Consider the following 14,186-nt stretch of genomic DNA (forward strand, 5'->3'; position numbering starts at 1 on the left):
GTGAGGGTCAACAGGAGACAGGCTTGCTTCTCTTAGGTGGCCATTGGGGAAAATGGTACCAAGGGGACAGCCACTTGCTTAGGTGAAAGCTGGTAAAGGCAAAATGCTGGTAAGTTTCCTACTAGCATTTTAAATCGTACCCAAAAGTATGCACAATGCTTGGTCCTCCAGAATGTGATTTGGAGCTGTTCTCCTGTAATATGTGTCATTGTAAGGTAAATTTGGGACAGCTAGGGATGGTGTCCAGCCTGAGGAGCTTGATTCTCTAAGTCATTAAGGAAAATACTAGGAAGAGTCCATTATTTGGTGCGTGCGTGCGTGTGTGTGTGTGTGTGTGATTGTTCAAAAGATGCAAGGAGAATGGCATGGGAGGCAATTATGACACAGGAAACTTGTTGCAAACTGGTATGTATTTATGTTCATATCATGGCATAAGACATTTATGTAGTCGCAACTATCGATTTATATGTTTCAAAAGCTACATTTGTATTTTTGAAAAGGGTGATTTTTAAGAAGTTAATTTATATAATGCTTTGCACCTTCAAATATTGGTATCTTTATTAGCAAAAGAGGAAAGTTATTTTCTCAAGAATAATTGCTATTTTCAGAGATTATCTGCATTTATTTTTGGTTTTCCTTGGTCATGTTTGAGGGGTCTGATAGCATTAATGGGCTTTACCCCACATGGAGCTTTGAGCTTATTGTAGCTCTGCACACTGATCCCAGGTCAGTGTGATGCGTGAAATCAATTTATTTGAATCTCTTTGCCTCTATAGGAATTTGGCAGCATGCCAGTTGTTTTCATTTAATGTTCTTTGTGTTGAACACAGACAAGCAGGCATGCTTTTGTTTTCCTCTCTCTTTTGGTCTCTGTCTCTTTCAGCCAACATTTTACTCTATGGATTTTGAGATGAAGGAAGAATATATTATTTATGATTCTAATCATTGCTTAATATTTATATATGCGTATGCACATATTATGTTATATATATATATAAAATATATGTATATAACTGTACCACTTTCTTATCTTTTAAGGCATGTTTTTTGTATGCTTGAGTTTTAATGGTGACTTTCTTTGTACACAAGAAATATTTTAGAATTTTGTTTAATAAGATTTTCACTGACACATCATAAACCAGATCATAGGTGGCATATGCTTACCATAATGCCCATTATCAAAACTGAAAATAATATTAATTACACAACACAACAAATGTTTAATTTGTGAACTGGAATATCAAAATCATTTATTTTCTTGGGGAGCTTTTTTTGAATTTGAGGATTCACACCTTTAATCAAGCTCATGCTAAAGAGAAAAAGATTATTTCAGCATGATTTTCTCTGAATAATCCATCTTAATTAAGATACCAGTATTTTACATAGATTTCTTATATGTGCATTTTTATGAAGTTCCTGCCATTAGGGTAAATTTTTTTTTTAGGGTAATATTTTTGCTTTTTAAAATTTGAAAGGTAATGACAGAGAACAGCACAGCAGCTTTTCTTACAAATATATTCAGACTTTTTTATGGATGTTTGTAGGGAGGATTTGTTTCTGGGTCAGATTTAGAAAGAGGTGGAGAAGGAAGTGAGAGGGAGAGTGAAGAGAATGTTCTGTTGATGCTCTGGGCAGTTTTTGCGGAAGTTGATATGCAGAACTGTGGAGCCTGCAGCTTCAGGGTCAGGCTCAGACCCAGCAGCTCTGCTTCCTTGTTTAATTACCTGAAGAGCAAAACAGTCAGCCTGAGAGTGTGTGAAAATCCCGTATCTCTCGCAGCCTCCTGGCGCTCTCACATCCTGCAAGGCCAGCCCTGTCTGTGTACAGGAGCCAGTGTCAGGCTGGCTCCTGCCCTGGGTTCCTTTCTTTCTGGAGACATTGTGTGAAAGAGGGTTTGGTCAGGAATTTGAGGCTCCTGCCAGTGTTGTGTTGGGGACCCTGTTCTCTTCTTCTGGACTACACTGACAGACACTCTTGATTTTTTTTTTTTTTAATGGATCTAAAAATTTGGCTCCTTTTACATTATACTCTGGCCTTGCTATTAAATGATACTTTTGTCAACAGCGATAGACATTAACCAATGGAGGACTGGTCTTAGTTAATGGGTTCTTAATTTCCTAATTTCTGTTATATTGTGTCCTACATGTATTGCTTTTTGGGATCAGATTCACTTAGTAATTCAGTATGGAACCAGTTATTCAGAAATTGTTTTTATGAAGCAGTTTTGGAAAATTAATGTCTATGAAAACAGAGTAGTTCATCTTTAAAGAAGGATGATAGGACTTTTAAGGTTGAGTTTTTTCTTCCCTCAGAATTTAATATGGACTTGGACATTTGCTGGGGGAAGGGCCATACCCTTTGATGAAGCTAGGGATGGTAAGAAATAATATTTGGACAGAAATGTGTAGCCAATTTGAGGGTAGTATAGGATAAATATTCTGAGGAATGCTTGGAGACAGAGCCATTTGGGAGATCCCTAGACTATAACCAAGATGTTATCTTACCAAGAGGAGATCCAACAGATTCTCCTCTGGGCTGATGGGAAGTCGGAGCCATGGGGTGAGGGAGAAAAGGTGGTGGGCGGGGGGGGGGGGTTCCTGCAAAGGGAGGAGAAAGTGTGAAACTTGTGCAATGATTTGGTTTTTTTCCAACTGCTTCATTAATATTCTGTCATGCAGACTTAAGGGCATTTACCCTTTAGATGCACATATGTGTGTCCCATTAATGTTACTAGGAGTTATGGGCATGTAAAGAAAGTGGTAGGTACCTTCGTGTTGTGCATAACACAGCTCCAGGGGATCGATTCCATTGTTTACAAAGAATAAAGGAATTGTACTTTGCAGGGAAGAGTTTGGTAGGAATTATTCTAAAAACTTTTTTTCATATTATATTTATGAAAGAAATGTCAATATTTTCTGTGTTCGTATACCACTCCAGTGAAAAATATATAAACACTTAAGTAATTGAATTATCCTTGTGTGTCTTGTGGTGGAGCTGGCATCGCCATGATCTACTGTGCACTAGCATAAATAGCACTGCCACAAGTGTTATGTGTATCCTCAGGCACGTGCGTGTGTATTTATGTATCAGCCTGCTGCATTGCTTTCAGCATTAGTGTAAATATGAAAGAAGAGAACATATATGTATATCTTAAGCCACAGTCAACATGCCTAACTGGTGTCCTCCACTAACAGACTCTGGGTATCCCCTCCTTTCAAGATCCAACTTTTTGCTAGTTTTATTCAACTGGATCTTTCTTAAACACCAGTAACATTAGCACCATTTGTAGCATTAAGCCTTGGCATCAGGCAGTGTATAATGTGAGAAAAACTTGGAGGACTTGAAAAGTGAATGGGGAGTTGTGGCTTGCAGGTGGCGTAGGAATTAAAAAAGAAAATATGAACAAGAATGTGGGGTTGGCACCCTGTGCTGAGTGTGCTCAGTAAGTGTGGAGAGAAATGGCAAGGAAAAATCAGATCTGTGGGAGAAGAGAGTGGGAGCAAGTTAAATGCTCTAGAAAGGAGAAGGAAAAAACCAATTATTTTAGGAACTGTGGACTTGTGTCATTTTACCGACAGAAATGAAAACAGGACATTTGGTATAATAGGTAAAAGAGTAACAGTATTCTAAAAATATAATAAGATTTTGGTGTCTATAATTAAGAATAATTTTAATAAGGAGTCAGAGTGCGAATCGAAATTTGCATGCAGAGTAAGGGAATTTAGTCGAGATTTATAGGTTTTAACCATTGTTCAGTGCATTTCAGAATATATAGTTTTAAATGCTGTTCTGCCTGGTCTTGTGGGGTAAGTGGGAGGGGTTTTATGTGATAAACCCAGTAGGGTCATTAATTTAAAAATTTGATTTTAAATTTTACATTGTTTTAAAAGCAAATATACTGTACTCAGTATTATTTGAACAAATGAAGCAGTTTTGAAATGAAAATTTGTAATGAACCCATGGTAGCTAAAAATCATTTTTGAGTGTTTGAATTTGTTCATAAGCATGGTAAATTAGTATGTATGCATAGATTTTCCTGGAGAGATGGAAGTGGACCATTTGTTAGAGATAAAAATCCTGTGAAAAAAGAATATGATGAAAAAATTCTAAGATTTTTATTTTATTGCTGTGTATTTGCTCCACCTGGTGGATTTTGTTGAAAGTGTTTTAATTCATGTTAACGAATACCCTTTACACAATTTATAGGAAGACGAATCTTTTGTTTTACTTTTTCGCTACGTAAAATAGTTTAATTCCTATCGAGTTCAAAACATTTAATGTCTTGTTCAGTTCTTTCGTTGCATTGAAATTAATATTTATTAGTTTTTCTGGTTCACAATGTAACACATCCTCATTTGGAAGATAAAGATTTAAAAAAAGGTATAATAAACATGATTTATTATTTCACCACCCAGAATCATTGCATTATTTTTAAGAATAGATGTTCTCAGAAGAGGACCATTTTGCACTTATATTTATTTAAAGATATGTGGAATATTAAATACTACAGTAAAGTGTGATGATGATTATTATAACTATTTTGGGGCAACTGCTACTCTTAGAATTCCCAGGCTCCAAAAAAAATCAGTATTTAGCAGGAACTGCATTCATTAAGCTCTATGTCTGCAGAAGGCAAAGGTAGTAGAAATTGAGGTACCTCATGCATTCACAGGGCTGTTGGTAGGGTCAGTGATGAGATCTGTTGTTCCATGGACTTACACTGATTGCTTTCTTTTGGCAATCTTAAGGATTCGGTTGTGCTTTGATCATCTTATTGTTTTCCTTGAGTTATTCTTTTTCTTCTTTAGACTCTAACTGCTCTGTAACAGAAGATGAAGTTTTGAAAAGTGCCTCCATTTGCAAGGGATTTGGAGACCTTTTAATTGTCTTTAAAATTGTCATTCATAGTCCTCATTAGCATTTATTGTTGCAAGCGTACAAGCAGAAAATGTGAATTTGGTATGTCCTGAATAGCCCCACAGAGCTCTCGAGCCCTCTGAGTTCTGTCTGCAGTGTGGTGTGGGCTGGGCTTCGAGGGAAAGCTGTCCAGATGGCTGCCTGCACAGAGCAGAGCTGCAGGTTTTGTCCCTGGTGCTGAGAGGAGGGAAAGTTCATTGGAGCATACGCCATCACCCTTGCATTTTAACAAAACTGACTTTCCATTAGTCAGGATGGGGAGGTGGTGACATTGAAACAAAGGTTTTCTGTTTAGTGTTACAGTCCTTGTCAAATGGATAAGAGATGAGTAGTTATGGTGTCTTCTCTATTATCTGATTGATTTTTGTAGGTATAAAAAATATAAGGACACTATAAATGGCAATTTGCAGATTTACATGCAAGTGTACTTTTTAAGATTTTTTTTATGGGAAATGCTTTTATTTGAAGAGACAGAGTTAATATAGCTAGAGTTCAGCCTTGTAGATTACTAAGAAAGTGTTACACTTTAAAATTTTTTAAATAATTGAAATAATTGAACCTCATCTACAATTTTTAAATAATTGTAGATGCCTACGAAGTAATCTACATTTAATGATATTAGTAGATGTGAAGTTTGCATTTAAATAATGGAATAGTCAGTCAATGCAATTGTTAAATCTATTATAGCATTTCAGAATTTTTTTGAATATTAGGTATTGAAAACCAAAAGTTGGTAGAAAAGAACTACAAAATATTGTGATATTTTAAAGGCATTGGCACTGTCGGAAACAATTCATAATAATTTGAATATAGATTTTGTTTATTTGTCGGACGTGATATTTTATCTCAAGCCGATTTCATTTTGCACAATTACACACAAATGTACACTACATACTTAAATGTGCTAATACACATCTTTTCATTCATATGTAGAGAAAATTATGCTTCCACCACAGAGCTAAGAATCAATATATTGCTTAAAAATTGTTGAAATAATATAACTGACATTTTATTCTGTATACATTGAAGATGGAAAAAATATAGAGACTTTTTGGTTTTTCAGTTTAGGATATCGTTACTACTTAAAAACTAACATATTGGAGTCTTCACATTAGAGCACATTATTAACACACTTTAGCTAATAAAGATACAAAAATCAAAGTGACCTGAGTCATCGAGTTTGACATATCATAGGTGAAAAGAAAGAGTTGTGACATCTAGCTCTGGACCTGCCACTTGCCCTGGTAGATTAGGATTTCTTGACAAACCGTCCAGTATGTTCTCCATGGAACCGTGTGTGGTATGGGGCTTTTGTCATCTAGTTGCGAATGATCCAAGTAGTGAAGCTTTTCTGCTCCTGTGATGTTTTGTATAATCACCTATTAAGACAAGCTTCCTCTTAATAGTTTTCTTTTCCTTGATTCCATCTAATTGCTAGTGCTTAGGCCCTCTTGAACAGCCCAAATAACCCTTTGACCCCATATTTATGTACCCTTCAAATTCTTAAAATGGCAGTTATGTCTCCTGTTCTTTTGTCATTTAAGCAAAGTTCTTGTGAGTTCTTCTGTGGGCTGCCTCAAAGTTGAGGAGGCTCAACTGCTTGCTAGTCATTTCCCCCAAAGGAAACATTTGAGGGAAACGATGGGAATGTGTCTAGTTGTTTACAACAGACAGTAATAGAAAGGAGCAAAAATGACCAATATCCTCTTACCTTTATGGAGACTTCAGTGGACATTTTAACTTAATTTTTTTCTTTCCCTGATTTCTTTGTAGTTGGCTGGATCTTATGTTGTAGCCTAACTAAAACATAAGCCGTTTTTCTCACAGACACAATATGATTGGATTTATCTTTGTCAGGAGACAGTCTATTATGGCCTTTATTTAATACAGTTTTAGATATCTTTCAGTGGCAGAAGCAAATTAATGTATATTTTTATTAGGTGTTGTATCTATTTAATTGACTGTCAAAGTGATGAGCAGTTAGGAAATCATCCAAAAGAGAGGTCCATCTCTCTTAGCTCAACAGCTCACATGTTAGGTAGGTTTGCCCTGTCAGTGGGATGCCTTTAGAAAACACTAATAGCTTCCAGCTGGGTGGAAAATCAAAACCTTTGGGGTCTGACAAAACTAGCAGATTTGAATTTGAAAGCAGAGCTAATGCCTCCATTTTATTTTTTACCACTTGCCCATAAAACATTATTTTCCAATATGTCAGCCTCATTTGGTGGTCAGTGGTCCGAAGTTGAGAGTGGAACAAGCAAGTGGAGAAATCTGGACATTAGTGAGTCCGCCCTTTCAAGCTGGTGTGCCACTTTGTGGAAGGGTGTCCTCTAAGAGCAGGGGGGGGTCTTAATGACCATTCATCAATGCTCATTGGCTGATCATCGAGTGCCTTCTCATTCAGTTTATCAGGTCTTGCACATAAAAAGTCAGAACAAGCCTTATTCAGCTTTGTTAAAGGCAACTAGGAGTAAAATGCTCCCCTTGAACCCATTTTGCCCTTGTTTTTTTTTTTTTTTTTACTTTGTTAATGCAGCCCTCTTTAAATGAGTGCCTTTATTGGGTTGGTTAGAATATCTGAAACTATTAATTCTCTTGTTTTGAATAGCTGGTGGCAGGCCAGAGCAGATGGGATAGGAAAGTATTTGCTTGGGTATATTGCTTTCAATTAGGATCAATGAGGTTTCAGCTCCTCTGAATTAACTCACTTAATACCCACTGTGTGAAGTCAAAGCCTGCTAGAAGCAGAGAGGAAAGTTGAGAAGATCTGTAGAAAAACTTTAACTCAAATTCTCCCTTCACCGGTGTAGAGAACTTTCATTAATTGCAGGTGATTTCAGTAGACTGCTAGTCTCTTTTGGTGGGTCAGGATTGAACAAAGGAAAAATTTTGTATGATAGACTTGCCTATTTTGGAAACAAGTGGAAAATACCTTGGAGTAATACGATATCATACCGTCTTTCTCTAGTGAATAATTTAAATTTATTGTCAAAAACCAATTTATGTATTTTGGGGGGATCTTGGCATTGAGTTGACTAAATTTACCAATTCAGAAGGTGATTATTTAGATGACTCTTAACGAATTGCCTTAAAAATGCTCCGTGTTCTTAATTAAAAGATGTGCATTAACTGACATGGCTCTCCGGAGAAAGTACTTAATTGGTTGGCAATGTATTCTTTGTGATTGTTTTGAATATATTTTAATTTTTAAAAATATGTTTACTAATGGGGATGTAGGACAGTGATTTTCACTGGAGAAAACTTGCAATATGTATTTTTTCTTCCATTCTCCTACATTAATGCATTTGTCATGTTATTGATTGTCTATATTTATTATACAATTTGGATGTTAGAGATCTTGGCACTTTTACCCTTTTTTATTCTTTTTTTAAAGGGAAAGTTATTTTGTGTAAGTAACTGTTTAGAACTATATATCTAGGTTTCCGTGTTCAGGGAGAACTGCCAAGTGGGGTTGTTGATTTGCTTGCTTCCACTGATGAAGAACAGGAGGAGGAAACTGGTTCCTTGAGAAAATGCTGAACTAGTCTCAGAAGCACATACATTCAGTTAGTCCCTTTCTGCAATCAGACTTCTAGGTGAGAATCTCCAGGGATCCGGGTTTTGTTGACATGGATCAATTTAAAGTGGCAATTACTGTAGTCAGATAACAGCTTAAAAAGCTTTTTTTACACATAAAAAAGATACATAATCACACAGCATATGGAAGTTCAATTTTCTGAGGTATGGTTTAGGGAGTTGCAGTGTACCGATATTAAGACTAGTTTTAAAACCAGATATCACCCAGCTTTCTTAAAGTGTAATGCATTTTTGCCATATGATTTTTTATTTCAGAAGTGATTCACCGTGCATATTGATGAAAGGTTGGATTTCCCACTGTGAAAATGTTCCTTCTAACATAGGTAAAGTATTAAAAAAATCATTGAGTGGCTTTAAAAAAAATCTTCTCTTTAAAAATGAAAATTTACAGATTTAGGATGCTGGATTCCATAAACGCTCTTATAGCAGGACTTAATTGATTATTACACTCATGCCTGCAATAAAGCTTTCTGTCATACGAATGTTTGAGCTTGGTGCTTAACTATCTATATACTGAAATCCATTACACAGAACCTCATTACAAGTGACATCTCACTAAGATGAACAAAAAGATTGGCTTCATAAATAGGATGCAGTATACTATTAGTGACAGAACAGAGTAATCATTATGAATTATGGTCTTTTTACAAGTTGTCTCTGACATTGATGGATTTTTGAGGGGATCACCAGATGAAACAGTGCTAGGGTGCAGTATTTGGGGGCTATAGAAATTCTTATTGATTGACGCTGTTTACCAAAGATGATTTATTTTTAGGTTGTGCAGGGTGTGTGTGCGTGCGTGGGCGTGCTTTGAAACAGGTTGTGTGCACTCTTGCGGAGAAGTGTGGGAAGGGTGAGTAGGTAGAAGTTAGAGTCACTGCCTGTGCTTTACATGGGTTTTTATGATTTCTTTGCGGCAGCAAGTAGGGGAAAAATCTATTTGATGAAGGCTAAAAGTATACGGAAAGTGTAGAATAAGAAGTGGAAGACTGTGAAGGGGTAGCAACAGTTAAAGGGGATGCTCCTGTCTGTCATATTCTTTGAGCTTACAGGCTGGTCAGAGACTCCTGAGTAGAATTGTTTCTTTGTTTATTGTGGGTCGAAGGTACATTGGGAAGGTAAAGCCTGAGGCATCTGTTTCATCATGTGCCCTGTTGTTAAAACAAATGCACACAGACCTGGAAAGATTTGCAAGTGTTAAAACGTCAGGGAGAGTTTTAGACAAGAACAGCATTTTCCTTTTGCCCGGCATTTTTGTGTTTAGAAAAGGCATGCGAGGCAGACAGGCATATGTTTCTCCTATGAGGCAAGAATGTTTTATAAAGGACTAAAGAGGGACTGCTGAGAGGAAAATAGCCAGCTTTAGATAAAGCACTATAACAAAGGCTTGTAGTTTTATATATCATGGTGTCCATTAAAGCTTAATAGGGAAGAGTCCATCGAACCAGGTCGGGTATGTGTTATTCATGGGAAGGATAAACATTTAAGGGTGTGCAAAAAATCAGAAATCAGGAGGACATGATTGCTCAGCTTTTGAAAAGACTTTACAGTGAAGATTTTGTTTTCATCTCCCATGGATCTCTATGCAAGGCAGAGGAAAGTAAGCTGAAAATGTTTGGAGCCTATCAACTCGGGAATCCCAGGGGGTTAAAAGCAGTCTAGTAAAATAAAAGTGGCCTGCTTCTGCGTTTAAAGTGTTCTATTTTACACATACTACTGAGAAGCTGACAAAAGGAATGATTCTGATACTTTGTTCAGTATGATGAACTGGCACAATATACAAAGTTTTATACAAATGATTTTATACTGTTTCGGATTTCCAGTTCAATAAACAAGCTTTGAGGTTTGTGCCTGTTTGTTTTTTTAATAGAGTTCCCTTTTATGAGAAAATGAAGGGAAGCCTTTCATTTCGAGCAGTGGTAGGGGGCCAGGTCTACTTTCCAGTCTTTTGGCAAAATAAGGGTTAATTTGTAACTGGATGGGAGGGGGTGGTGAATGAATTATTCAGCAAATAGCTTATCATTCTGCTTTTTACTTTCTGTTCTTTGGTGCTCTGGAACTTGCAGAGAGAGGTAGAGTGGGTAAGGGGAGGCCGAGGCTGTGATACTTTGCATACACATCCCTGTCATTGTTCTGCCTGAAGAGACAGGGCTGGGTTCAAGGCCACATGTGCTCCTGTCATCATCCACATTTCTGCTCCAAGTGCAATCCGGAGTGTCAGCTCTCCATCTGTCTCTGCCTGGCAGGCGCACGCGCCCAGCACCCTGCCTCGGGCTATGCCGTCCCAGTCCCTTCTCACGGCTCTCCTCTCTCTGCTGCGCTCATTCCAGAACAGGAGGCATGAGCTCTGATTGCGCCGGCTTTTAGGAGACAGCCACTTTTCTGTGTGGACCCTGCATTCAAGGATGCCTGGTGAGTTACCCTGCTCTACTTTCTCTCTCTGATTTTGACAAGAAGAAAGCTTACTTTTTATTAGACACGGAAAATACCTCCTACCCCATGGCATGCTATACTTTATGTGGGTAGGCAGAGGCTGGGAGTGACAGAGGTGATGTGTGGAAGGTGGCATAAAGAAAGCCATCAAGATCTAAATGCACGGGTACAGGGTGTGGAGCCCTTCCTTTTAAAATTTTGGAGGTGTGTGTTTTAAAAGCTGAGGGAAAACTAGCCATGTATGTTTGCCAGAGCAGTTTACTTGAGGGACTTAACTCACGTAAGAAGTATTGTTTCTGTTCTGGATTTCGTGGCTGTCATCTGTACCTTGTATCCTAGAAATTTCATCTGTGGAGAGTTTTCAGATTATGGCGGGACCCTGGAATAAGGTCTCTTTAAAAAGCTCTTTATGTCAGAGAAAGTGAAGAAAGCTTTGGAACTGCAAATAATACCAGTCTTGCCCTAAATCACAGTCTGTAGATGTCATCAGGCAAATAACTGAAATCAGTTCATTAAAAATACAAAGTCTGCTGAATTACCGAAGCTGTTGTGGTTCTGGAAATTTAGTGCATGTCAGTTTCCTCTGAAAAATATTATCTTTGAAGCCCAGAATGTTCCTGTGATCTTGCCAGGGAAGGCTCTGCTTATGGAGAAAGAAGCCTGACTGGGGGAAAGGGTCGTTTCTGCTATTCTGAAGAACTTTCTGGGTTACCCTGTGCTTACTTTGAGCAGTCTCTCTCCAGATAAAAAAGACAGGGCAGATAGAGATCCTCCAGCTGGCTGAATCGTGCATATTATTTGGGTAGGACAGGGAGAAGTGGCTGTGCTTGGTCACAGAGTTTGTACACCTCACAGATGGTGTTTTGAAACATTATCTGCCGGTTTTCTGCAACTACAGTTGTGTGTAGGTATTGCCAGTTGTTTGAAGAATGTTTTCCCTTCAGAATGTGTCTTTTAGTCCACATTGTCATTGACACATGTGCGGAAAGGATGCATTTGTGACTGAACCGCACTTTTTCATTAGTTTGGTAGATGAGGATTGTATGTAGATGAAATACGGGGAAAATCAATTTACAAAAAGATAGTGACCAAGGTTTTTGGAAGGTCACTTTAACTTTTGAAGCTCTCATCTTTATTTATATGCACATGCACCTAAAAATGTAATGTGCATTGAGTGTGTGTTAGGGAATCAGTGTGAAAAAGTGCTCCTGTTTTTCATTTCGCCAGAATATTGTAGCAGTTTCATCTCATTTTTATGTATCTTAATTTGAACCTTTGTTTTTATGCTCTTAATAAATATGTGTTAAATGATCTGGTTTATCAGCATTTTAGAGTCTGTATTTCGTTTTGCTAAAACTAAACCCATAATAAACCTAAGCCACTTATGAATGATAATAGGAGAAAGAGATTAGTTATGACCCTAGCAACCCCTAACTAATTACATGATTTTAAATTAATCTTCAAAGCATTCGTATTTAAAATACATTGAACTATGTTTAAGGTTTTAGAATCATTGGTAAGTTTGTTTTTTTTCTGTTAACTCATTAATATCTGATGGGTTCTAAAGTAGTAACACAAAGTGTGGGCAGTGTTTGTCTCTCTCTCCCTCTCATCCCCTCCCCCCCTCTCTTTTCCCTCAACTGTGTTAGAAAACCTTGTATTTCAATGCAGAGAATATATTAACAGCTGTGACTACGAGCATGTGCTAGAATGAAGATACTTGAGCAGATCTAACACTTGGCTATTTTTGAGACTCATCTGTACTTTTTAAACTCCGCTGTTGGATGGACTACCTCTTGATATGTTTTTAGCATATTTAATCCATACATATGTACTTATATTAATGGACAATTTTAACTATTTGGGGCAGAGTTTATATTTTTAAATAAGACATTATGTGTATAAGAGTAAAAGGATATGTTTCAGGTAATCTGATATTGTCACTTTTTTATTTGGCTACATATTTGTATATCATTTATTATTATTATTATTATTATTATTATTAGTCATCACATGTCAGAACAGGTTCCTGATTGTATCAAACTTGAATGAACAATTATCAGATTTGGGACCCTTTTTCATAAAAATGAGTATCCCTGGAAATATATACACAAACTGAATTTATTCAAAGACATGCCTATCTGCGTGGATGAGTAGGTACAAAAGTCTTTAGTTTAAAGGTTTCTAGAACTATTTCAGTTAAAAAGAAACATGCTAGTTGTTGATAGCATACAGTTACAAACGAACTATGAAAAGTCAAAGGAGGTCACGCATGCTTTAAAGAAATAGATTAAATAATTTTTATGATTTAACTCAATATAAGGAAATATCATTTCACTGCTTGTCACTTTGTAACAACTAGATCCTTGTGTTTAAGAAAAGGACAGTTTTCTTATGAGAAGGCTAGGAGACCTTGGGCATTGTGTTGTTTCAGGAGGAGATGACTCCAAGCTTTCTGAAACATTTATATTTTTATCAATCTTTGTATAATATTATCAAAGAACATATGTTGACCTACAAAATGCTTTCCGAACTGTTTCCTTAAAAGGACAGTCCGTGTAGCCCAGAAATAGTGCTGTTCTTTCAGAAGAAGGCTAGTGTTAGGTCAGACCACCCTTTCTCAATGGTCCTGTTCTCCAGATGTGCATGGAACTTTTTTTTAAGTTCAAGTTTCAAAAAAAAAAAAAATGGTTTGTTTTCAAAATCTGGTTTTACTTAAGACATCTCCATCCTGGAGTGCATTTCATAAATTGCCCACATATTTTTCTTAGCAGAGAACTTAACTGGCTGTAATTTTTAACACATGGCCACATCATGTGATATTTTCAAAACACTTACACATAGCTTTAAGAAGGTCCCTGAAGAAATGATCCATCCTCTCACAGCCAGCCTGTTTTTTTAACAGCATATCTGCATTTTCCATTTAGTAGAGCTATATATTATTAGCTTACATTTTTGGGTAGTAAAACAGTGCATTGCTGATTGTAAAACATGGACTTTATTATCTGCTGAAAATTGATTTGGCATTTATAGCCACTGTGTACTAGACTGTTTTTCTGTTTTTAACATCAGTGCTTGCAAGCGATGATTTGTGTAAAAAACAGCAATGAAATTGCCATGGACAGACAATTGTTAGTGTCCCTAGTAACTGAACATTTAGATAATGCACCTGGTAATTTTTTAAAAAATAGATGCATCTAAATGCTCTTATACGAGAACAAAAAAACACAATAGTGCAT

At 36.9% G+C, this 14,186-nt stretch overlaps 1 protein-coding gene across 3 annotated transcripts in view; it reads left to right on the forward strand.

Moving 5' to 3' along the window:
- The window catches only part of RUNX1T1 (RUNX1 translocation partner 1), a 139,444-nt gene that overhangs the window by 27,813 nt on the left and 97,445 nt on the right, over positions 1-14,186 (forward strand). Inside the window, exon 1 of one of the 3 annotated variants that reach the window (XM_011384396.2) lies at positions 10,512-10,926. The exons of 1 other annotated variant lie outside the window; for it this stretch is intronic. In XM_011384396.2, the coding sequence (XP_011382698.1) occupies positions 10,920-10,926 (7 nt within the window). In that variant the 5' untranslated portion in view covers positions 10,512-10,919. Of the gene's footprint in view, positions 1-10,511; positions 10,927-14,186 lie in introns of those variants that run through there. One more of the 3 variants, XM_023525577.1, reaches the window with a different exon arrangement.

Source organism: Pteropus vampyrus, unplaced genomic scaffold, assembly GCF_000151845.1.
Source record: "Pteropus vampyrus isolate Shadow unplaced genomic scaffold, Pvam_2.0 Scaffold572, whole genome shotgun sequence".
NCBI classification, from domain to species: Eukaryota; Metazoa; Chordata; class Mammalia; order Chiroptera; family Pteropodidae; genus Pteropus; species Pteropus vampyrus.